The 26,856-nt window shown below is 42.8% G+C and overlaps 1 protein-coding gene across 2 annotated transcripts in view; it reads right to left on the reverse strand.

Moving 5' to 3' along the window:
• Positions 1-2,114: 2,114 nt before the first annotated feature.
• Positions 2,115-26,856, reverse strand: part of LOC129171894 (forkhead box protein N3-like) — a 79,084-nt gene continuing 54,342 nt past the window's right edge. For both annotated transcript variants that reach the window (XM_054760982.1, XM_054760983.1), the window contains exons 4-6: positions 22,345-22,403; positions 10,542-10,650; positions 2,115-5,925 (exon numbers count right to left, since the gene is read on the reverse strand). In XM_054760982.1, the coding sequence (XP_054616957.1) occupies positions 5,361-5,925; positions 10,542-10,650; positions 22,345-22,403 (733 nt within the window). In that variant the 3' untranslated portion in view covers positions 2,115-5,360. The remainder of the gene's footprint in view (positions 5,926-10,541; positions 10,651-22,344; positions 22,404-26,856) is intronic.

Here is a 26,856-nt window from a genome sequence, read left to right on the forward strand (position 1 = left end):
ACTCCAGAATGGCGTGTCCCTCCCTGCCCCTCACCCCCGCCTCACATCGAAGGACTCTTTGGTCCCCCCTACACTTCGAGCTAAGTTTTGACTTCTAATCGTAAGTATTGAACTTGCATGATTAGAGGAAGTAAATGAATAATTAACTGTCAGAAGAAGCAGCGTTCTGATAAGACCGCCGTTGATGGGAGTGTGTGAGGTTAATTATGGGGGTCAGCCTTGAGAGAACATCAAGGAGGCTCCACTTTCACATAGCTTATGGAGGCTGATGGTGTCCGTTGCAGGGTGAACTAAAGGGGAGCGAGGCAAGCTGGTGTTGCCTTTCCGAAAATCCTATATGCACTTGAACCCTGCTTAGGGGGGAAAAAAAGACGCCTCTGAAGCGGTCAAGCAGTCAGTGCACTTATTTTACATTCAAAACTTCTCATAATACCCTTGATAAAATGAATATATAGCTGCTTTCCCGACATTTTTCATTATGTCAAACCTATACAAGTCTCACACAATACAGTCAAACATAACACGAGGACGTTTTACAAGCGGAAAAAACACCTGATCTCGTGGTCTACAAACTTACAGGACGCGTTGCCGAAGGAACTCAAGCCGTGTGAGAGGATCAAAGGAGACCCCTTCCTGACTGCATCTGTTGGTGGAAACCAGAAGAGGGGCGGATATTTTTTTTGTAGCTCGAGATGCACCAAGATGTTCTCCCTCCTCGAGAAGGCCCCTCCAGATTGGACGTTTTTGGTCCAATCAATGACACTGTCGGATAAATCGAGGACGGTGAACAGCCGCTTGGCGAGTCTTTATGAGACATAAACGAACACGCTGAGAAAGACGAGTCCGGGCCTCGCAGAATCTGAATCCGCTTCTTCTTGACGCACTAACACACTTGGGAAACAGTTAGGCACCAAAAACAATGTGATTGTTTTTGCTGTAGACCATTGTCAATCAATCAGCCAATCTCCTTCATGCAGTTTCCTGTTGGGGGTCAATAGTTGCTAGCAAACGAGCTAACTGTGTGAGCTGCTTGCCAACCGCCAATAAACAATAGAAGAAGAAGCTAACGGGCTAAATGAGTCTTAGGTTGAAGGAGTAGGTGGACGGCAGGAGCGGTATGTTTTAACAAGGGTACAAAAACGCTACAGCCGAATGGCGCCAGGACGAGGCACGGTCAGGGTGAGGCACTAGGTTGACAGTAGCTTGATCATTAAAAATCAAATGAAATTTGAACTTTGAGCGAGAAATGTGAGAAAACGTTATTGCCTGTCTGAGAAAAGCATATAAAGTGTATGGTGAGGGGTTTTACAGCCTTAAAACATATTTAATATTCATAAAGTTGGCTACTTCGCGGATTTCACTCATTGCGGGCTATTTTGGGAACCCATCCCCCGCGACAAACCAGGGAACACTGTAATGAGACGGCCTGCTTTCTCCGAAAATCCCCGAAATTGCATGTACGTGAACGCCGAATGGCGAGCGTGCAGGGATCCACCGTGCGACCACCCCCCCCCCCAAAAAAGAACTCCTCTTCTGCAACTTGGATTTTTTTTTTATTATTGCAACCAACTGGAAGACAATACATCACATAAACATCATTGCAGTTTCTCAGAAAATGGAAAAACAAAATAAAACAACATTTATATATATATTTTTTGCCACGCTATTGGACAACGTTGATATTTACATGTAGTGATGGAACAGGTCTTGAACTCATTCTTTGGCAATATGATTGCACAATAAGGAAGAGGGGGAAGCGAAGAGGGGGAGTTGAACATTTACGGAAAAACCAACACACCCGGGTGTACTCTGCATCACATCTCACAGATCAATAACAGTTTTGTATGTTTGACATCACTAACCTATGGCTTTCCAATACTCAGCGGAGACAATCACCAAATATAATGGCAGTATTGTAGACTATATCGCCCGAGAGGAGAAAACACAAAAAATGGCAACTTTTTGTTGATTTTTTTGTTTGTTGTGTGTGTTTTTTATAGCATTTTGCTGTTTGCTTGGCAGCTTTGAAAAGAAACACTTGTTTAGGGTATCGTCAGGCAGTGAAGTAAACTCGCTTTAGTTGCTGAATGCAAATGAGACAGAGGAAGTCGTCGTTTTGTTTTTCTTTCTTTTTTTTTTTTTTTTTTTTTAAGCGACACATCCTGACATTCCTTTGCTACTGTAAAATACAGCATAGGGCCTGACCTCACACACGTATCACACGAGGGACGGGTCACAAGAAAACTCTCCTTTTTTAGCGTCAGCATGGACAGCATAGAGAATGACAGGAAGCCAGCGATGCATGCTACAGGTGGCACTGGTGTGGATGGGACATGCGTGTGGACACTTGGCTCGTCACTTAGCTGCTACCCTGCTGCACGTGCGCTTCATAGCCTCCAGAACGGTCCTCTGGCGTTCAAAGCCAAAGCGCAAGCGGTGGCACAATATCAAAAATCGCTTCAGAATGAAAGAAAGTCAGCGTTCTTTCATTCGTAGCTGGAAGAGATAACCTTAACACGCCTTGAAAGCGAGCGCCGCGATAGCTTACCTTTAGCAACGTCCAATACTGAATGAATACTGCAAATTAGGGACGGGCATAATCATTGATTCATTTGAACTTATTTCATTTGGAGTGCAGTACTTAGCTGTAACCAGCAGAGGCGCTGTTGGCTCACCCTCAACTACTTTATGGAAGAAAAACAGGACTTCAGCTGTGGGAATTTGGGAGCATTCGAAAAACTCCACCAACAATGGCAAGGAAACAGGAGTTAAGAACATTTCGAGAGAGATTCTTTGTTTTTAAATGTTAATGCCAACCATACTCAACCAGTGGAATTTTTGTCTGAAGCCCATCCCTAATTTCCGAGGAATCAAAAATGTTTCACAACAGAAAATCCAGTTAAGCCCAAAATGATTCGTATTCTGCACGGTTTCACAGTGAATTTTTATTTCTTTAGCCAAATATTCACGATTTAAAAAAAAAAGATGATTTTATGAAGTTCTAAGGATGTTTTGCAGCGTTCTAAAGGATCCTGGTAAGTTCAAGCACAATCTCGAGCTGCTGTTTTTAAAGTGTGAGGTTAAGTGGTGGCACGGCAGCTTGAAAAAAATGAAGAAAACCCTTTTTAAAAAAAAAAAAAATTGCTAAGCTAACTTTAGCTATATTTAAAGGCTTATGGCCGAATTTTTACGAATGCTCAGGGAAACAACAGTGAGCAAAAACCTCGGAAATCCGACCGAAATTTCCTCTATCGCTTCTTTTTATGTGTGTGTTTTTTTTTTAAAGCTCACAAACAAGACGGAGCCGCCTGTGAGCGTGAAGAGCCATCCGTGCTTTCATGCTAGCGTCTCCAAGTGTCCAATTAGGGTTGCTTTTTGAGAAAACGGAACCTATGGGGGGTAAGAACGCTCGCAAAATACATCGCGACAAAGTCGGTGACATCAATGCCAAATATGAACCATTTCCATTTTCTGGTGAAAAAGATTGGACACGGAATTTTGTGTCCAAATGGAAAAAAAAAATACCCATCCGCTCATTTTGGGCTTAAGTGTACATTTTTGTGTTTTCTACTTCGTCTGAATACATCCCGAACAATCCTTGTCATGTGGGACACGCTGTAAGCTGCTTCAGGACACCGACGACTGTTTGGTACATTTACACTGAACACACACACACACACACACACACACACACACACACACACACACACAGGCAGGAGGATAAAAAACAAAACAATACTGTCGTGTTAAACCAAGAAAGGTGTGTCCACACATGTCTTAGACATGACAACAGAGGTACTGAGGGGCAGGCAGGCAGGCACAATGTTAAACAGTGTGTTCCTGGGCACACACACACACACACACACACACACACACACACACACACTACAGATGTGTTGTGGAATAACACTGATCACCTCAACCACTGTACAAGCAGAAGAAGACAGAACCCCTAAGAGACGGCCTTTACAGAGCCGGAAACCTCCATTTGCAGAGTGACGTCCCCACGTTGCTCTCTGAAGGCGTGTCTTTCAAGAACCCCTGAAAGGATTCAAATAAACGCAGGGGAAAAAAACCCAACAACGAAAAAGACAAAACAAAAACAAAAAATCCAATATAGTCACGGGTATAAGAATTGGCGGCAAAACTTGTTTTTCCTTTCGTCTAGGATCATCAAGGTTTATATGAAAATAAGTCATGCTTCATGCTAAATACATCGTTTATCTTACATGTTCTTTGAATAAAAAAGATTTGCTTTGTATCTTATTTACAAGCACCCATGCAATATAACTGAGAAAGTCCTGCAGGTCAAATTGCTTCAATTAAGAAAGGAAAAAAATAAAATATTTTCTAACTTTTTACAGAGTTGCCCGCGCGGGGGCAAATTGCTTATATCTTTATGAGGGTCGAGTGAGGAGGAGGAGGAGGAGGGAGGAGGAGGAGGGAACAGACACCAACGTAAACCGTGTAGACGTCTTCTCCGGGCGTCCGGAGACAGGAAGTACTGGGTAAAAGTTCGGGGGAGGGGGGGGACGTTTACATTATGCAACGACGACCGACAACAAAATGAAGGGAGATATTGCCTCGCCCCCGGCACGCTATCCGTCTCTACGGTGATACACATGAGATTTTTTTGTCTTTTTCATTTGAATATATCTACTCTTAAATACTGTGAGTGCTCTCGAAAGAAACCATGTGGCTTCACTAGAAGTGGCGTGAAATAATAACAAGTGCATGATTATATATCACATCGGGTTTTACAATTATTTTGACACTCGTCAAGCTTTACTACCGTAGCCTTCAGGGTTGGGTTTTTTTTTTTTTTGTTTGTGTTTTTTTTTTTGTCAGCTGTCTGTCGTATTGGCTACATGAAGCAACCTGGTCACTTCTCTTTGGCACAGTCTCACATTTGTGCTCGTGTAAGGATGCGAAGGAGAGTGATGCTCGCGCCGCTCTCTGCCGCCATCGCCGCGAGATTGCTACAGGTTCACGCACACAAAGAGATACGCAAGACAAAACAGCCATCTTCCCGTCCGCGCTTCGCTTCTCTTGCCGACGTGTCCAAACGAATGCTTTTTACTATGGCTTTCATCCCCTTTTTTTTTTTTTTGTGTGTGTTTTTTTTGTTTGAAAATGACAAAAACAAGAAGAAGACACATGAGAAGTACCCATTAGTGTTGCTGAACATGTAGGAAAACATCGATTTTTGATATTGCCACAAATAAGTAGGATTCACCTAATGCCCTGCAGTTAGATAGAGGGAGATGAGAAGTGTCCGTTGAGACTAACCGTGTTACCTGTTGACCTACTTGTGTGTGCATGTCGGCGTGCGAGCGTGTGTATGTGTGATTACGTGTCTTTTAGTTTCTCAGGGCCTCTTTCTGCTCCTTCTGGCCCTTGGCGGTGCGATTTGTGATGTTGTTGAGGCAGGCCCTGACCCCGGCCAGGTGGAGCAGCGACCCGGCCGCCTCCTTCATCTCCTCGTCGTCGCTCTCCGGCGGCTTCTCCACCGCCGTCGCCATGGCGCGCCGCTTCTTCAGCGGCAGCGTGTCGCTGATGCCCCGCGCTCGGTTTTTGGTCCACACAAAGCTGCTTCCCGCCAGCGTCCCGGCTCCCGCCCCCGAGCTACGTCTCTGTCCGCGCAGGGGTTGCTGGGAAACGTAGGTGGCGGCGGCGGTCGTAACGTGGGAATCCAGCGGGATCTCCCGGGGCTCGGGTTTGACGTCGGATTGGATTTCCACGGCGATGATGTCGTCGTCGTCGTCCAAGGGAGAGGAAGGGGCCGCGGCCTGGGAGGACCCCAGCCTGGTCGGGGATTTGGCGGTGCTGTAGGTGTGATCTTCCTGGAGGTCCTCACCGCAGGGAGGAGGAGAGTAGCAGGAAGGGCTATCCTGGCCTCTGTTTAGATAATCTCCTAGGGATGATCTGTGTGGAGACATGGAGAAGGTGGGAATACTTCTGCAACCATCACTTTTTATTCATGCGCGTCCCCCGGCCAAAATGCCTATTTTTCATACTCTAAACAGGGATGTCCTAACGTTTCCCAGCGAGGGCTGCATACGGCAAAATCAAAGGATACGAGGGACACTTTGATATTTTACATTTTGGAAACCAAGCCATGTAGAAATGTTAAAAAGTTATACAGTTAAAGAAAAACGCAAACCGGATTATGACATTTTCTCCACTGCTTGTTTTCTACTTTTGCTGTTTTACAAATATTTCACCTTTTTGCCATAACACTGGTGATTTTATTCACATAATATTTGCACTTTATTCTTGTAATATCACAACGTTTTTCCCCAATCTAATTTTCCAATTTTTTCCTTTGTTTTGTTGCTAATATTGTGAAAATTATTGCGGAAATTACTATTAAAATATTTATTTTTTCCTCATAGTATTACAACATTATGCATAGAACATTTTTAGCTGTGATGTTACAATTTTTTATATTACTGTAATGCTATGACGTTATTGTAATATTTCCACTTTTTTTCCTTGTAAAATTAGTGCTCTGTTTCTATTTTTCTTGGTAGCTTTTTTGTTTTTTTGTATTTGTAAAATGTGCAGAGGGTCGGCCACAAATGGCCCCCGGGCCACACTTTGGACACCCTTGCTCTAACCCCTTTAGCAGGGGTGTTTCTCGTCGTCAATTGATTCCACACTCGACCGCGCTAAGTGACTTCCGCGAAGTAGGACTAATAAACGGAATATTTTCGTAGTTAGCGCATAGAAAACCTGTTTATGAATTTTTAAATACAATTTCTAGACATGAAATAACATCCCTACAGTCACCTTTGCACTCCTATTATTCTTTGTGTCCACCAACACCGACGCACAGGCTGCGTGATCACTGCAGGGACATAAGAGACGGCCGCCGTTCATAGCATATAGAAAGCTACTGAGCTAACCGGTTAGCCTCCAATTTATTTGTTCTAAACTTAAGAAAGGGTTTCAAACGGAGTGGAGAAGAAGGACAAAGAAAGAAGCCAAAAACATACCACTTCCACACAGAATGGGAGGAGAACTTTTTTCACTCTATCATGTCAGACATGCCATGGCTGACTCCATGCAGTTTGAAGGTAATGTAATGTAAGGTAATGTCTCATCAACGCAACATCACTGACGCCTCGTGATCACGAAACAGCAGCCATTTGTTAATTCATCAATTTTTGGAAAAAACACGATAGAGTGAGGCAGCAATTTTCGAACGGCAATATAGCGAGGGACGGCAGTGTAGTAATAATAACAAAAAATGCAAAAATAGGTAACAAAACAAAGAATAAAGTTGCAATTTTTGGAAAAGTCGGGTGGGAAAAAGTTGTGATATTAGGAGAATAAAGTCAAAATATTATGGAAATAAAGTCACAGTCTTATGAAAAAAAAAACACAAGAAGACAGCAAAAAAACCAGCAAAAAAAACAACAACAGCAAAAAAAAAACAAAAAAACAGGGCAGTGGAGAAAAAGTTCATAGAAATACTCGACTTAGTCACCTGTAACACCAAGCTGAAATGCAGGCTGTTCGTATATCAGCATAGGCTGGTTTACAAAATGTAAACTATCAACGTGGCCCCCGTACCCTTTGACTTTACCGTATGCGGCCCCTTGTTGGGAAAGGTTTGGACAACCCTGGCCTATTGAATGCCTCTAACACTTCTTATAAAATCAGGTTTCCACATTAAGAAACAATTACAGGCTCAGTGTGCTGACAAAACATGCAATTATGCAACATCTTGTTACGCAGCTTGCTGCTGAAACATGTTGAGTGAACTGACTTGTTAGACACTGCCCTCTGCTGGACTCGTGGCTGCAGCACTCTTTTTTCCCCCTGTAGCAAGCGCCAGTCAGCGAGTACGCGAGGGAGCAAATGCCAAACGGCAAATAGGCGGGGATCTACTGTACTCCATGCCAAATTTAAACATCTAAAATCAGAAAAGAGGCGCCCCTCTTCATTTTCAAGGAGGACATTTCCAAATAATCATTCGGTATGTTCATTCTTTGACAAATGTGCATAATTGAGAAAAAAAAGTGAGAGAAAAAAACACACAAAAAGCAAGACAGAGCCACCTGCGAGTGCTTTTAGATGGGGGAGGAGCCCACATGCAGCACCCGCTGCTTGTTGAGAAGAGCACTGCGTGTGCGGGCCGCCATAAATAAATGACTGTATGCGAAACGCAGATAAGTGACATCAAATATGATCTTATTGTGAGAACTCTGTGATTCCCACCCCTACTTCCGAAGTCGTTGAAGGACAACGGTGTGGTCCGACAAATGATCAATCACAAACACGCCTCAGCGCCGTGCCCTTTCCCTTGGACATTTCCTCCCTTCAGAGTAAAAGAGTTAGCATATTAATAACTTATAAGACAAACACGCACCCCTCCAGTGATCAGATATTCACTGCAAACCTTTAGTGGGTCTATGGCTATGTTTAATTCATTATGCAGCGCAGGCCATCATACTCTTCTGCTCTTATGATGGATGTGCATGTCCATGCATGCTCCAAATGTTCTTGGGATCACGGGGCCTTCTCCCGCTAATAAGCCTGTTTGTGCGTGTGAATGTGTGAGACTTATGTAATGGCTTGGGCAAGTTGGCAAGTGTGTAAACTATTGTGAAGCGTGTTGTGATCGCTTTAAGATCAGCCGCACCTGCACATCCATAACACAAAGATGCACAGCTTTTATTGCACTGTTTTGTTCATGCAGAATGTCCTTGCATGTCAATGTCCTTGTCTTTATGTTAATAGGGCTCGACCATGTCCAGTTAAGACATTCTAGAACCTCCAGCACCACATCTTATCATACTTAGGTGATTATATGAATACATTTGAGCCTGTATGTTTAATTCTGGCCATCTGTATGTTAAGAAAGTGACAATTCTTTACACAGTTCATGCTTTTCAAAATGTGTGGTTAGCATGTTGATCACACAGTCTGGAGATCGGGAAGACCTGGAATCTTTGAATCATCTCTGCGTGGAGTTTGCATGTTCTCCCCGTGCGTGTGTGGGTTCTCTCCGGGTACGCCGGTTTCTTCCCACAATCCAAAAACATGCATGTTAGGTTAACTGGAGACTCTAAATTGTCCATAGGTATGAATGTGAGTGTGAATGGTTGTTTGTCTATATGTGCCCTACGATTGGCTGGAGACCAGTCCCGGGTGTACCCGCCTCTCGCCCGAAGTCAGCTGGGATAGGCTCCAGCATACCCCCGCGACCCTAATGAGGATAAGCGGCATAGAAAATGGATGGATGGATGGATGTTTTTCAGAATCATTGAAGATGTGTGTTACATACTATTTAAGGGCCAGTCCACCAAATCAGTGCTATTTGTGTCCACAGGACATGTTTAAATGCACAATAAATGCAAAGTTAACTGTAAAATACATTTTTAAAATGCATGTTTAATGAATACAAATTGAAATCATTAATTTAAACTCCCTTGAAAACTAGAAAAATAACATTTGTTGCCTGTCCGCGCTTCATACCATGAAATATAATCATTTGAAATCTTCAGAAATGTCAGTGGTGTCCAAAGTGTGACCCGGGGGCCAATACAGACACAGCGTTTTTGTTTTTTTTATTGGCCCTCGGCACATTCTAAAAATACAATTAATGGAGAAAACTACAAAAACAACAATAAAAACAGAAAAAAAGAGCAGTCATTTTACAAGAATAGAGATGATATATTAGGGAGTGTGAAGTCATAATACTCAAAGAAAAAAATAGCATAAAGTTGGAAAAAAAAAGAAAAGAAAAAGTTGTAATATCAGAAACAAAGAAAACAAAGAATAAAGTTGCTTTTCAATTTTTACCAAGTTTGGGAGAAAGTTATCTTATTAAAATAACAAAGTCAAGAAATGACGAGAATAAAGTTATAATAGAAAGAAGAAAGTTGAAATATTTGCAAGCATAATCATTTGAATAAAAAAACAGTAAAAAAGTGTAACATAAGAAGAAAACGTTGCTGAGATGCAGGCTGTTTTTTTAATAGAAAAAAACGTCCTCGCCCATCTACACGGGTTGATTTAGAAAATGTAAAAGCAGCCCCCGCATCCTTTCATTTTTCAGTACTTGGCCCCCGGTTTGGACTAACACATTACCCCCTCTGAAAAATGTGGAATATTCTACAAGTCATCCAGTGTGGTCCAAGAAGTTGCATCATTCAGATCCTCTGCAGGCCAAAAGGAAGTTTGCTCATTTACGTTTCTTTAGTATATTCAGCGATTCAACTATGAGTTGGTGGGATTAAAATCTCAGCACAGTATTGTTACCTACATTAGTTTTTAGATGTTATTTGTTTATTTTAAAAATACAATCTCATAGTTAATATTATACAATTATATATTAGACATATATATTATAGTATATATAGTATAATACAGTATATTGTATTTAATTTTTTTTTTTTAATGGATGAAATAGTTTTGAAATATGAGCAAATTGAAGGTGCAACAAACATGCTGGGAACAGGCGTGCCTAATAAAATGTCCAGCGAGTTCATCCTGATTGCTTGACAGCGACAAGAGTAAAGTTGACCCACCTGATCGCAGAAGTTCTGCTGCCCACAGGACTGACAGGAAGGGGTCGGATCACAGGGAAGAGTGCCTGGCTCCTTACTCGGGCGCCGTTTTGAATCACACCACGAGGAACTAGAAGACGAGAGCAAACCCAGACTGATATAGAACATAAACATTCTTCTTGACAAACATATAGTCGATAATATTTCTAATTAATGCAGAGGATGAAGGGAAAAAGACAGCGGTAGCTCCTCAGAAACATGATTAGACGCCGATAAGAGCTCACAGCAGCTCAATGAGACTCCGCTGTGCATCTAAGGAGGCCAACAGGGCTCTATTGATGAGCAAGGCAAGGTTAAATTGAGCGGGAAAGCGTCATAAATGAGTTAAGGGCGCTGTGAATCATTCAATTACCAACGACCGCTGGGCTCGGCTAAATCCAGCCTGTCCCATGTGTGCAGGGTGCTGGAACTCAAGATGGCCCATTTTTAATTCAGTTACTGACATGTTTATTCTGCTTGTGGCTTTTTATTTTTGGCATTTAAAAAAAAAAGTGAAAATGCCCATTTTTAAAATACCTGATTATTGTGCCAGAAAGTTCAGCCATGGTTTCACCAGACCGTAACATTTTCCCACATGCTTTTGGAAGACTTGCTGTATCTTCTTTGTGCCTGCGTGTTGTTGTTTGTGAGAAACGGCTGGCAAAAAATACCAAAACACCAACTGAAAATGCTAGGGGTGACCTTAAGGGCACTGTGCTGAAGCGATGCCCTCGTGTTCTGGTCAGTTTGGAGCACCTGTGCGTTGAAGAGTGGGCAAAGGGTGCCATGCCAAGATGTGCATTGCCATGTTATGACTTGACAGACATAAAAGCCTGATAGCTGTATAGTATAACACTTATGCAACCAAAGTATTGCAATTTTTATGCATATTTTTACAACCCGCAAGGCATGCTGGGTAACTGTGTGTTCCCAGCATACCTTGTGGGTTATGAATTAGTATAAAATAGTATTGTTTGATGTGTATTAGCGTGTAAGCGTGTTTTGATACCCGCGTAGTCATATAACGTCATAACATTTCCTGATACTTGAGGCTGTTTTGTATTGACATCATATGCTAAATGCATCCTGGATGTGCGCAGTACACTGAAGATGATTAACAGTCTGAAATGTGTCATGGTGTCGACTATGGGAAGAGGCCAGTCAATTCACTAAGGATGTTTGTTGTTGTGAAATGTAAAAAAAAATTAATGAAGGCAAAAGCTTTCCACTCAAAGTTAGTGACCAGGCTGATGAGGAACCCAACCGCCATTCTAATTAAATTAAAAAAAAACCCTCCAGTCTCCATAAAACACTTCAGCTAAGTGATGAGAATAAACAGGGTGATGGCAAGAACCACCTGCGGTGCTTTATCTGATCTATAATCCATATTGGGAAAAAGAATCACTTGTCATCAAACTATTGTCGTGGGGCTATCGTGGGAGCCAAATATAGAGCGGCTATGAAAGAGGAAACTTCCTGCAAATGGGACAAAGGTTCACCTTGCAGCAGCCCGACACCCTCAACCACAAGGCCGGGGATGATGGAATGGCTTTGGAACAAATCCCTGACTGTCCTCGAGTGACCCACAAAAGCTTGGACTTCCAAACCTTTTGAAAATCTTTGTTGAGAGCTGAAGATCTTGGTTTACCAACACCCTTGATCCAATGCGACATGTGGTCTACACAAGATTTAAAGCTGTCAGCCCCTTGAACGCTGCATGGACTGTATAAAAAAAAGAAGGTCATGTGGACTCATGGTTGAAAAACCTCTCTTTGAGAAAAGACTGTGTGAAAGTAAAACTTGCATTGTCATTTGACTACACAGTAATCCCTTGACACGTTGGGATTCAAATGTCAATGTTTCACGAGAAAAATACAGTTCAAACATATATTAATTAATAAATCATGCTGTTTCCTGGTTGAATATGGCCTACTATTAGTAAAAAAAAAAGTATATTTAAGCAAATTGTACTTTTTTTGCCTAAATTAAGCATTTTCAAGAATACAGCCTATTGTTAGTCATAAAATAGCCAAATGAACTAAAATATAAGTATAAGGCATTCAGAGGACGCGCTTGAAGGTGTTGACGATATGTAGTATTCCACACTAGTCACTAGGTGTCAGTCATGTTACAGTAATGTTCGGTGAGACGCACAATCACCAGACTTGATTGCCAGACCAACAGGCTTTTATTGCAGGTTTGAATGATCTCATAACAGGCGCAATAATCACTAGCATGGGCTACTGTTGTGGCCGTAACCCACGCCAAGCTAAAACTGAACTCTGTACCCCCGATGTCACCTCCGATTTCCAATCCCCCCCGCTCAGCTCCCTCGCGCCGGAACACATTTACAGCAACACGGGTGAGTACAAGTCTTATTTATGTCTTGGATGGCTTATTTTCTCTTATTATGTCAACTATATTGGGTAATATGAGTGTAAAGGTGACTCTAGGAGTAGAATTTCCTGTCTAGAGGGCTCTAGTAGCATGAAAAAACGTATTTTGACGCTCATAAACAGGTGTTCTATGCTCTAACTATGAAAACATTCGCTTTATAAGTAAGGAATTCCACTTTGCGTAAATTCACTTATCACAGTTTGGTCTGGAATGAAGAGTGATAAATTGCCGTATAACTCGTACACTAAATAAACACTGTGGAATGCTGATAAAGCCTTTCAAGAAACACCTAATAACCTCAAGTAATCATTCTCCTCACTTTCCTACCGTAAAAATCGTGAAGGCGGGGTATTGTTTTGCTCGGCATTTGTCCGTTTGTTTATCAATTATGCCGAAACAGCCGTGAGAGGGCGCTATAGGCTAGCAACACCAAGGATGAAGAAGTCAATGGATTCAGTGATGTGGAATGAGATTGGTAGCTTATGTTCATCTAGCTTATTCAACTTCCAGGTATGTTCTTGAGGCTCCTGTGCAGCTGAATAACTACAAATACAAATACTAAAGGGCTCCTGCTGAGCCCCCACCACCATGTAACTCGGGGGTTCATGCAAGTAAGTAAACTTTTTTTTTTTTCCCCTGTTGCACCTTGGTAGCACTGTGTCTAATTCCGGAAGTGACCTATACATCGCTTCATGGTGTGATTTTCATCATACGCACAGATTATGATCAAGATTATGATCAAGATCTGACCTTGTGGAGTAATGTTATTAAGGTTTACAGTTTGGTCGGACTGACCGTCAAAGTTTGTTGCCATGTCCCGCCCACATCGTATGGCGTCGGCTGAAATGTTTTGCAATTTGTCATCGTCCATCTGTCTAGCATCTGTGATTTTAATTTGGGCTCATTGGGTCAAATTCCCTCTGAGGAGTTGGTCAAAATATGACCCCTGATTTTGGCCCAAAACATCCACACCAATCCAATACGGCAGACTTCCTGTATATTTGTAAACATGGGTTCTTGACACTTTTTTGGGCATCTCCACCAAATTTTATGGTGAGCCGTGAAACTGGTGGGGGCGGGACTAATTTAAAAAATGGATAGGTGGTGCTACTGAGTGAGTTTTTTGAGTGTGTTCAAGACCCCCTGACATTCCAAAAGTTTCACGGGGGCTGACACGCTTGCAAACGATGAGTTTTCATGCAAATGAAGGCACCCAAAAAACACGATGAAACGCACAGAATGGTTCATGGTTCATGGTACAGAATGATTCCAAACATAGCAGATCCAATATGGCCTTTGCACCTACCGGTGCTCGAGCCCTAAAAATGCAACTTGTACTCCGGAAAATACGGTAAAAATTGTGTCGGACTATTATTCAAAACCTCAAACCTGTAATTTGAAAAGAAAAACCCCATCTCGGATCAAACTTTGCGACAATACCAAGAGGTTATCACCAAATTCAACCTACTTGACAGGGAACTGTTGAAACAGAGCCACACACTTCAATCAATGATGTCTCAATGGAGAAGATTCTTTGAGTGGAAACTAACAATTTGCAGTGAAGAACAATCGTTTCATGTTCCGCAACTATGAATTTCTAACCAGTAAGCCCTGACCAATTTCACAAGCACTAAAAAACGTTTTTCATGCCAGTGAGAAACACATATTTGCTGCAAGAGAAGCAGATCCATGACTCAATGCTGGCGGCTCACCACAACGCTTCCCTTAAACATCTGTCATCTTCTACTTCCTCAGTTCACGTTTCAAAAACTACCTGCTGCTTGCTGCCCAGGCCTGTTTCAGGCTGCTACAAACAGTAAGCCCCCACATCAATACAGCTTTGCTACCTGCACCTGGCAGGTTACTGTATGTTTTTATGGGCTTTATGGTTTTTTTGTTGCTTGTTTGTGCGTAACCTGTCTACAGTTTCTGATATATCAACAGGTTTGTTTTGTGATTTGTGCAGGCATTCCCACAAAGTGCCACCCATGACTATCCATACATTGATACAATCATAAAAACATCACCATCCCAGCTGCGATTACTGTGATGCCACTGGGTGCATTTTCACAAATAAACACTGTTGGTGCAAAACAAAGTGCCATATTTACTTTATCGTCATATCAGTCATTAAAAAATCATAAGCAAGTCAACTATTTTAATATGTCCTACTATCTACAGCAACGATACAATTGTGGCACAAACATCCATTTAAGAGTGATTCTTCCTAAGGTGTGATATTAGATTAAAGATAGTGTGAAAGTATTAAAGGAAAATGCCCCCCATAACTACTGCTTAACAGTTTTGGCAAATTTACACTCTGAAGGCAAAACTTGGAAATCATTCCAGACTGCGGACATGCTGAGCGAGCTCGCCATAAAAAGCAATACCAATACGAGACCATTTTTGTGCCAATAAAGGCCGATAATATCAGTTGTATCAGTAATATCAGTTATTATCAGAGACCCCTAGTATAGTCACGTTTCCACCCGGTGGTTCAGTTCAGTTCGGTAAAATACAACCTCGTTTGGTTAGTGTTCTAGCAACAATTTAATTTAAATACAAAATGACAATGAACATGTTTATAGTCGCTTTATAACACATTCAAATCCCATCAGATTAGCTATCCAAAAGAAGTAACGGCTCAAAAACCACTGGCAATGGGAATTGGACATTTTGTTTGATAGACAAAAAGGAATCGATTATTATTTTAAAAATTATTGTTGTTAACAAAAAGTTGCACTGGTCTACTGCCATTAAGATGTTGAATGTGTCAACCCTGTCTCTTGTTGAGCCTTAGAAAGTGTTTGACTGTAAGTACTTTATGCTTATATATGCCTGTTTAATGGACTGTACATCTTCGTTAGCTATTTAAATTGTCATATTTGGAGCTGTTCAATATCACCACGTAAAATCGCGAATGCTTCTCGCTAGTGCGTATATGGGATTTTCAATGTACATTAGCATGGAGCTAGCGCATTCGTATAAATGCGGTGTTATGAGAATGTCACAGAGAAATTACTGTATTTTGTATCTTATCTAAGTTCAATTTTACAGTGCTTCAAAGTAAAGGCTCTGAAATGAAAATATTAAGCACCTGAACGTTTGCAGCAGCAAAATAGAAGAACTTTACAAACACTTACTGATAAAATTATTTTGTTGGCGGACAAAAATCCAATATTGTTCCTGCAATCTTCATTAAACCTGTTTTGTTTTATTTTGCACAACCTCAAATTCTAACTGCACTGCCTTTTCATGAAATAGATGATACAGTGTTTGAGTTGACACATTTCCTGGGTGATGGTGGATCCCGCAGCCAAACCAGTTGAGAACCACTGTCTTCGGCAATAAATGAATAAGCCTTGGCGGAGGTTTGCGAGTGCTCTTACTTCCAATTTCCTCCATTCTTTCACAGCACATTTATGATCCGTTTTATAGGGAGACATTTCATCTAGCCCAGGAACCATGCGCTCATTAAAACACACTCACGACACCGAAGTCCACCCCAAAATGCTCCCACAACATTTATTTGGGTCTGAATCATGCTGCAAAGATGGCACAAATAGTGTGTACTTCTGATATATGTTGCTGTTAGCGCTATGCCCACAGTAATCTCATTGAGTCCAGTTAGCGTGGCTCTGCCCCTGATATCTCCTGCTCTGCTCTCCATAACCTTATAAGTAAGTCCCTGCACAGTCTCTTTTCTAATCTTGATCACTCACTGCAGGCTTGTGTATGTGGTCAGTGCATTAGGTTTCCCTGGGTTGACAACCCCCCTCCAGCCACACTGCCGCCCCCTCCAGAAGCTCCCCACCTTGAGCTCCAGCCAGGCTTTAGGTCGCCATAGCAACGGCTCGCCTTCCACATGCCACAGAGTGGTAGATCATGCATCAGCAGAGAACGTGATAGAAGAGAAAGAAAGCGAGGGAGGAAAAAAGGGGGCTGGAGAGGAAATACCAGACTCTGCTTGACCTGGACTCTCCAAGCTCAGTGGCGCACATTTGACCACTGCTGTTTGTCCTACACACACACACACACACACACACACACACACACACACACACAGCTCTTTTCCAAGTTGAATGGAAAACTATCCTCTGAAATGTGTGTGTGCTGGTATCCGTTTCACTCAGTTCTCCTCCTCATCGATACGACTGTCTTTGTATGTATAGTGATGACTCATACCTCCAACTGAGCATGTACGCCAGCTCTGCAGCAAACAGGCACGGGACAGATGCCCATGAGATGGGGTATTTTGTTTGAAAAATTAGGACAAAAAATATAATTAAACTCAGTGGAGAGCAGGCATCGTCATGCTATTCCACTTCTGTCCTGTAAGTGGCAGTAATGTGCAAGCTGTGGCGGGTCACTGCCTCACTTGACTCCAACGCAAGCAGATAATAACAGCAAAACGCGGAAAAAGAAATCAGCACTTCAGATGATTCCTTGGTCAATGTGACACCCTCTAGAAAAGTGGTTCTCAACCTTTTTCAATGAAGTACCCCCTTGTAGAGTATTTAAAAAAAAATAAAATAAAAAGATACTTGGTGGTCACTTTATTGCGGTCTGGTTTACGTTTTTGTCATTGGGAATGAATTTATTAATTTTATTTAATATTTTTAATATATTTTTTTACCATTCTACTTCTTTCAGTTACAATAAATATCCCCTAAAAATGATATACTGCTCATATCTATGTAAGGGAACTTATGAAATTAGCAGGGGGGGTCAAATATGTAATTTGCCCACTTTATATATATTTTTTAATCTGATCAAGTAGCCCCAGGAGTACTAGTACATTGGTACCTCTGTTTTCAATATTAATTTGTTCCAAAAGGTTAGACAAAAACTGAAACGTACAAAAACCGACGCAATTTTTCCCATAGGAAATAATGTAAAACAACGCAAAATCATTAGAAATGACGACTGGATGGAACGTATTGTTAATGTGGACTTCTCGTACATCCTGGCGATCAAATTCCAGCCATCTTCTTCAGCTTATCGGGAGTTGGATCTCAAGGGCAGTTGCCTAGAAGCCCAGAATTCCCTCTCCCCAGGTACTTCGTCCAACTCTTCCCGGAGGATCTAGAGGCCAGATAAGAGACAGAGTCTTTCCAAAGTATCCTGGGTCTTCCTCTAGGCCTCCTGCCAGTCAGACGTGCCCTGAACACCTCCCCAGGGAGGCGTCCGGGAGGCATTCTAACTAGATGCCTGAGCCACCTCATCTGGCTGCTCTCTCAATGTGGACAAACAGCAGCTCTACTCTGAGTTTCTCCCAGATGACAGTGCCTACCCATCACCCTATCTCTAAGGGTGAGTCCAGCCCCCCTACGGAGGAAGCTCATTTCAGCCGCTTCTACCCTCAATCCTGTCCTTTCAGTCACAACTCATGACCATAGGTGAGGGTAGGAACGCAGATCGCCCGGTAAATTGAGAGCTTTGCCTTTCGGCTCAGCTCCCTCTTCACCACCACGGACCGAACAGAACCCCAAGGTAATTCTGTTTCTCTTCTTTATCAAAATTCTGGCACTCGCAACTTTTTTTGCCCCGTGGTGGGTTATTTAGCAGACGCACTCTATAAAAAAATGCATGGACAGTGAGTCAGCAATGCTTAGTGTGTTTTGCTTGGATGGACTAAGGTCGTTACACCAGTGCACTAGAAAGTCTGCTACGTAACTAACCAACTCAAATGACTGACACATGGCAGCGGTAACACAAATGACACAGCCAGCAGGGTACCAAGGCCAAACCATTTGCATTAACTTCTACACTTTCATAGACTTTTATGCATTGATTCATTGATAAAGAAACTACTGCAATGCTTACTTTAACAAAAGTGGAAATAAAAAAGTACACCAGACTCCACCACAAATGAGCACACAAGGTAGGTTTTGTGTGTCGAGAAAACTCTTGTCTCTCCTGTATAGACAATGTTTTCCTCCAACAGGTCATCTCCTTTGCTTCTCTGTCTGCTTCCTGCATCTTCACTGACTGCCTGCTTGTTTTCCAGGGAAAGCGAAGCCTATCCGCCCCCACCTCCTTCGCTCTCATGTGCCTTATACACACTCAGCCTCCTGTTAAATGAGTTCCACATGGCCCTGCAGGCGGTCGTCTCCGCGCAGCCGACAGAGGATCGGCGGCAGACGGGCAAAAGTACACACAAACACGCGTGCTGCACATGCTCGCTGTGCTCAGTCACACGGTCAGCCGGGTTCAAAGGTCAATCCCGGCAGACCTTGACAACGCAACTGTTTGAAAGTGACTCCTCTTCCCCCCGTCTTGCTGCCTGTTTGCCTGGTGTGCGTTTAAGCGCGTGCAGCGCGTGCGAGTCTGAGAGCACAATGCATACTAATGTTGTCTGACTGACTGACTGACTGACTGCCTGGATAGCTGGTGGGCTCAAAATGCTGGCAGTTGAACTGATGGGCTAACTGGCTTGTCTATCTGACAATGCAGCTGAGCGTCTTAAGTAATTGGCTGACTGACGTGTGCTGTGACTTACAGGCGGGCAAAACAATGCATCACTGCCACCCAATGAGTCTTTTGAACACGCCCTCAAACACGAGACATAATAAGCCGAAATGCTAATCAACAGAATTGGCTCGTGCGGCTGGATAAATCTGCTGACTCAGCATGTGATGTACCTTGATTTAATTTTTGTTTAATCTTGTAGCGCATGAGACATTCAAATATAAATATGAGTCAGATGAAATATTCTTAAACCTGCTCCACAATTGTGGGAATTCCTACAACTGCTCCCATAAATAAAGGTGAATGGCCACAAAATTAGGTACAGCTGCACAATGTAAGATTTATCAAAAAAAGATCTTCATATAGATATTAAATACTGACTAATACATTTCATACCTGATACTAGCATTGTGACTCAATGCTAAGGTAGTAAGGGGATTAAAAAAGGTCACCATTGCGTAAGAAATAAGCAGTCTTACACAATGAAAACAAAAAATGCCCAATGTTATGTTGAATTCAAGTTATTTTATCCTCCTAGGACCCTAAAATCTCTCGCAGGAGATCATTTAATCCTCACCCTGAGGACAGGACTGCACAAGCAGCACTTATGCTGCATTTCCACTACACAGTGTCGACTTAGGCCGAACTCAGCTCTCCACAAAAAAACTGCAAAAACCACAATGCAGTGAACGCACCAGTCGGAAATAGCCAGCAATAGGGAAATGAGGGAGTTTGGTGTGGAACAATTCCTGGTAGTGACTGCTTTTGCAATTTGAAAAGCATCAATCGTGAGAGGAGCTGTGTCAAACGGAGTATACTAGTAGTTTAGGGTGACCAAACATCCTGTTTTCCCAGGAGATGTCCTGTTTTCAGGTCCTTTCATTGTTTTCCATGGGGCCATTAGTGCGCTTTGCTGCATGTGACGTAAGCCCTGAGAGGCTGCTGTGTGGGCAAAAAGCCAAAGAAAAAGCAAAACGGAGTTAATCCTCTGACACTTGAAGTCTTGTCAAATTGGGGATGTCATGCACAACTGCGCTTCAAATTCTAGAGTTCTTGCGACTTTGCGAGGAGGCATACTTTAAATGTACGTACAATTAGAGCTGCAGTAGTGAATCGATGATTCGTCGATCATCCAAATAATCGACAACTATTTTGGTATTTGATGGTTTTCAGATTTTTTTTTTTTTAAAGTGTAAATGTCCTCTGATTTAAGCCTTTGAAATGTGACGATTTTTTAAATTTCCTTGGCCATCCATGAAAGCACACCTCTTATACTTGCCTGCAATGCCAGTGATCGACTGACAGTGGTGGACATTTTTGCCTCTTTTCTAATATGTTGCGGACCAAACCAGTAACTGTGTATGTTTGGTTCATATTGATTTGGTCTAGGGATGCTCCGATCAGGGCTTTATGCTGCCGATTCCAAAACCGATCATCCATGAGTGAAACTGGCTGATATCAATACCGACTGTACATTTTTCAATTTATTTATGATGAGTGCTATTGGCCAGAGGTGCCGTATAAGGGGAAACATTTCGGGCAATTCTAAGGCTGCCTGAGGATGACACAACCTCTCTAACGAGACTTTGGATGTGAGAGTACATTGTCTGTTGGAGCTCCAGCAGGACTTCCAGGAAGTACACAGCAGGGCTCCAAGTGAGAGAGCAGTCGGCAAAGCCGGTGTCATCCACCGCTGAGAAAGGCTGGTCATCTAGTCCTACTAATTTAAATATTTTTCGGGTTATTTGCTTATCTTTCTGACTGTCACGCACATGCGGGCAAGTGTTGGCTGTGTGAGCTGCTGTTTGACTGATGCTGCACCGTGAGCCTCGCAAACTCACCATACTCAAGTGTCAAGTGTTTGTTCTTCAAACGCCATATTGAATTAAAGCTTTTTTAACGTACTACCCCCTCGAGATATTTTTCGTGACATGTTTTTCATTTTATATCACTCTGACATATGGCAGGTAAGTTCCACATGGCAGACATGTTTGCATCTGCTTTGGCATGCCTGCACAGTGTGAAGGAAAGTGCGCTTGAGAGCAAGACACACAAGCATCGCTTAAGGCTGCAGGCTGCAATAATACTAGCCAGAGGTGATCGGTTTTAGTGATCGGCGTTGAAAGGCCTTTATCGGTGTATGCCGATCACATGCTTTTTCACGGAAATCGGCCCATATTGATCGGTGGCTGATCGATAGGAGCATCACTAAATTGGTCCATCTCGGGCCTAACCAATTACTCCATTAATCGAAACAACAAAATTCGGCAAAAAGAATCACTACAAAAAGAATCACAATACCTAATACATGCGCACAACAAGTGACCTTCCCAGCTGTCACCCTTGTCTGTCCACAGCCTCCCTGCATACAACCCAGCCGCTCACTCCCAGATTGTGCGTCCAGAGGGAGTCCAGGTTTTCAGACACTCTCCCCAACCTTGGCTCCTTGACCATTACTACTCCATTATCAGCGGCGATGGAGGGCACGCCACAGACGCCTAATGTATCCATTTCCCTCTCCATTTAGGACTCGGCGGCCCGGCGAGCTCCTGGAGTGCTCCTTGATTGGGATTGAATGTCCATTTAAACTGCCATGCAGCCACCAGGGAAGGTAGGGGAGGTAGTGAAGATGGGAAAAGGGGTGTAATGGGAAATACAAGGAAAAAGGTGCATAACAACAAAAGCGAGGGACGGGGCGAATGCATGTTGTGTGTGTAGAATGAGGAACAGGAGACAAGGGAATTAGATGCGATTCTTTCCCCATCCCCGCTCAATTGCTGTGCTTCTACCATTTAGTTTTCACTTTCAAATACATTTCTGTAAGAAAGCATTCCTGCACTGCATGGTGTATTCTCAAGGTGCTTGGATGAGGAAAGGCCGGGTGATGACAAAAAGGCATGCAGAGGTGATAGCATACCTTGTAGGAGGACACCGCCATTCTTTCTGAAGAGGGGACTCCCTGACCACAAAGGAGGACTGTGTTGGGAAAAGAGAAAGAGAAGTGGTCAACCATTTGATCACGTCATCACGAGCAAGACAGCAAGGCAGGAATTTGAACCCATAAGCCGGCGCTTCTGATTATAGTGATTAGAATCCTGGGTGTCCCACTGTTGCCATTATTCCCTGTGATTACCTCCGAGAATTACAGCCTCGCCGCTGTAAGTCCACGGGAGTAATTTCTCATGACAACCCCCCACCGCCTGCCACGGGTCCACACACATTTAACGTAAAAAAAGAAAAAGTCATCAACGCACTCGCATTTAACACATGCTTATGTCACACGGGCATGTTTAATATCAATGTGCCTGTGGAGTGACACATTTAAACAGGGGCGTCTAGCTGGAGGCTCTCACACAAGCACACACACAAGCACACACACACGTAAGGAGTGCACAAAGCCGGGGACTCAGTTTAGGTGATCATTGCACCACTAATGAGGGAGGTAATGACAGCATTTTTTACATAGATGGAGACATCTTCACACACACACACACACATACACTCACACACACACACACACCCCAACACACACACGCCAACACACACACGCACACACGCACACACATACCCACGCACACACACATAAAGACAACAGAGCAGGTGAATTAGAAGACATAAGCGGAAAGGTGTACAGAATGAAGAGGAAGAGTCCTCCAGGTTGAGCGGTCATTAGCGCCGCATTAAAAGACACGGCTGGCTGCTCTTTTCCGTCTCCACACGTTCACACGCCACACGCATTCAGCCCGCGCCTGACAACACAAGACCTTTGTCGTATGTGCACACGCACAAACAAACAAACACGCACGGGCAGGCTAGACAAAGAACACCTGGAGATGCTGTGAACTCAAGAGAAGGCGGCCCACTCGTTCCCACTCATCGGGAGAGTCTCCTTTGTAATGTGAGGCCTGTTTTATGTGGCGCTAAGCTGCTGTATGAGAGGATTTGGACGTCTGTACTTGTGATGTGGCTCTCACCTCGCCAGATGCAGGGGAAAGATGGACCGGAGGCTGGCACACACACACACACACAAGCACACACACACACATGCACACACACAAGTGCACGTACGCACACACTGCACAAAACGCAAAAGCTGCAAATTTCAGCCCTGAGCCACCTGCTGTTGCCATGGAGAGTTGCCACATTGCGTTGCCACGGCGATAACATATTTTTCCTGCGCTAACAGCCTGTCTGTTTTCCCTACCACCCCACCCCCCGCCAATCTCACCCCCCCACACACTTCTCTCTCTTTTTCTTTCTGTCTCTCTTCCCATCCTTGCGCTGTCTCTCACTCGCTCAACAAATGGCCTTGCAGTGCGACAGTACCTGCCTTACATGTGTTGCCATGGTGGCGTTCCCGTTGCCAAGGCGATGCTGTGCATTTAATATAGTGGGCGAGGGGCTAAACTTCCTCAACACCCCCCCCCTCCAGTTGTTTCCTCCAAGACATGAAAGGAGGGAGGCTGGGAGAGAAAGAAAGGAAGGATGATGGAAAGAGAGCAAGCTTCTCTACATCCCCCCTGAGACATCTAGCTGCCCCGCCTCCTTTTCCTCTCATCCAGATGCTGATGGGGTGTGAAGGAATGCACCACGGATCTGACCTCCTACCAGCATGCGCTCTCTCTCTCTCTCTCTCTCTCACACACACACACACGCAGACACATGCATACACCCATTTAGACATGAATACATTTATGCACACAGAAGAATTGGACTTAACCGCACCTTTGCAGTTAAGTCCAATTCAAAAGGCGCGTGCATGCATCCACGCGGCAGCAAACAGTTGGTGGGGGTCGCCTGGTGCAGCGTGAATTATGGTCCATGACAAACGGAGAGGTATGAGCGACATTAAGACTGCAGAACAAAGGCGTCATCATTCGTTCATCTCGCTTTCGGATCTGGTGCCTTTTTCTGCTTCAGGTTGTGTTGAACTGCTTGAGACAGTCCTTGACCTTAACACAATGGAGCTGCTGTGCAACCATTCACGATCATTACACTTCATAACATAATCGCGTTGAGAAGGAGAGCGCTTGAGAGGGTGATATTGTCTGATATTGATCAGACCTACTGAGCTCTGTGCATATAAAGGGAAGCTATCTGAAGTGAGTCATTAGCAGAGACTTGTCTTTTTAGTCATTACACAGCAAGGACAGTAACACCGGCTGCAGCCACACAAATAACCACAACAGAGCATCAGAATGGATATGATCTCATGTTAATCCTGGAAAGAGTCACTGGTGGACCCTGCTATCAAAGAATATGAATTAACTCCACGTAATATTGAGTAGTTTATTGTTCCATGCCATAAATTAATGTATTATAATGGCTATAATTAATATTAATTGCCTTTACCAATGAACCCTGATTTTGTCCTTGAATTTACTTAGTAGCAAGGGGCCCTATCCTACTCATTTCAGGGGCTTCTAAAAGTTTATTTTCACAAAATACGCCACAAATCGCAAGTTGTGGCCAGGGTAAATCTGCATTCTTCTCCTCTTCGCCAACATGCTTGGATTCCGAGGCCTCCTCCCCGACTATGCCTATTCTGCTGCACAGGGGTTGGGGTTCAGCTCCAACCCCACACCCCTGTAACCGCTCAGAGCCGATAAAGACACGACTCTCGGTCTTTAATTTGGGCAGAATCTCGATCTTTAGCTCCCCTGAAAATAAAAAAATATTCCTATTGCTGCTTTAGTCGAATTTAAATACACAATTCTTACATCAAAAAAAACAATGTCTGGCTCCATTCAGCTTTAGGCATTAAAATAAAAAAATCAGGGACTACTTAAAACAAACCAACCTCATGACATGACACTTCTGTATCATGTACAACAACACTTTAAACATATACATAAGTGAAAAGTTGCAACTGTAGCATGGGGCCTATTCAATATGAAACAGAGAGATACCACTGCTACCATACTTTCCAGACTACAAGTCATACTTTTTCATAGTTTGGCTGGTTTGGTGCGACATACTGAATATGTCAAAATACATACACTATATAAACATGTGCCGCCTTTAAGTTAAAGTGGGGCGGTGGTTGGGTTTTTTGGAGACAATAATTTGTTGAGTTGAACTTGTGACACAGTTAGGAACACAAATTGAATGATACGGAGGATACTTGTTACATAATACTTTCTAATAATTGGTGATTATGTGTCTGTAAGTAATGTGCAACTGTAGTGTAGATTGAGAAATGAGAAATAATATTTTAGAAAGCAGTGTTGTTTAATTAGGAGACTAATTACGGTATGTCTAACTCGGATATTGTAGCTGCTGTGTCAGCCACAGACTAACAAAATACAAATGTATGATTTTCAGTTTATTTTCATTAATTTGTGAATACAAAAATTACGTTTTGGTGTTATAATACAGCTATTGGATATGTTTACACACACCGGGATGCATCCAGGCTCTCTTGTGAATTTAATGTGATAAGAAGCGGTGCCATGACGCTAAAAAAAGCTTGCTTTGATGATAGCTCAATCATAAATATCGGTAAATGCAACCTATAGTTCAGTGCAACTTACTGTACATACACGACCAGTCAAAGGTTTTAGAACACCCCAATTTCTCCAGTTATTTACTGAAATTAAAGTCGTTCAAGACGTTGAATTACTTGAAATGGTACAAAGGGAAGCAGTGAAGTGCCAGAGGTTTAAAAAAAAAGGTAAGGTTACCCAAAACTGAAAAATAATGTGTACTTCAGAATGACACAAAAAGGCCTGTTTCAGGGACCACAAAATGGGTCAACAACTTAAAGGTGTTCTGCAGAAATGGAGGTTGATCAAGCCTTGGCAGTTGGTGCAACTAATTCCTACAGTACTCCATGTTCTGGAGTACTTACTACCTCCTCTGTCTGCATAAAAACAGTGTTCAGAACACACTGAGGTACTGTACTCTCATGAACATCAGTTGGACAGCATTGTACTGGAGAAAGTCATTTCTTGCTACAAAAATGGCACGAAAAAAGGGAATTAAAAATGGAAGAGAGACAGACCATCTTTACACTTAAAAACATAAGTTTTTCCTCCAGAGAAATTGGAGTGTTCTAAAACTTTTGATCAGTAGTGTATGTTTTTTCCTAGTCATGAGGTATTCTTTGACTGATGCGACTTATACTCCGGAGAGACTTATAGTCTGGAAAATACCGTACGTGAGGTAGCATTGTCAAATGTATCACTGGATATGCATGATAGAACTGTGATTTGTATGCTTTTTTAAAATCATATGTTATATACGACTGACTAATGCACCCTATGTATTACTTGCTTAATTTCCTTATTGCCACGTAGTTCCTCCTAAATCAACCTCAACATGTTTCCTTTAAAAGTGCATTCAGTCAAAGGTATTATTAAAAAGCTTACATGTTTGGGTAAAGCTATTTCAAAAGACTTTTTGGTACACGACTCCAGAATATTCTGGT

Source organism: Dunckerocampus dactyliophorus, chromosome 19 (genome assembly GCF_027744805.1).
Source record: "Dunckerocampus dactyliophorus isolate RoL2022-P2 chromosome 19, RoL_Ddac_1.1, whole genome shotgun sequence".
Classification (NCBI taxonomy): Eukaryota; Metazoa; Chordata; class Actinopteri; order Syngnathiformes; family Syngnathidae; genus Dunckerocampus; species Dunckerocampus dactyliophorus.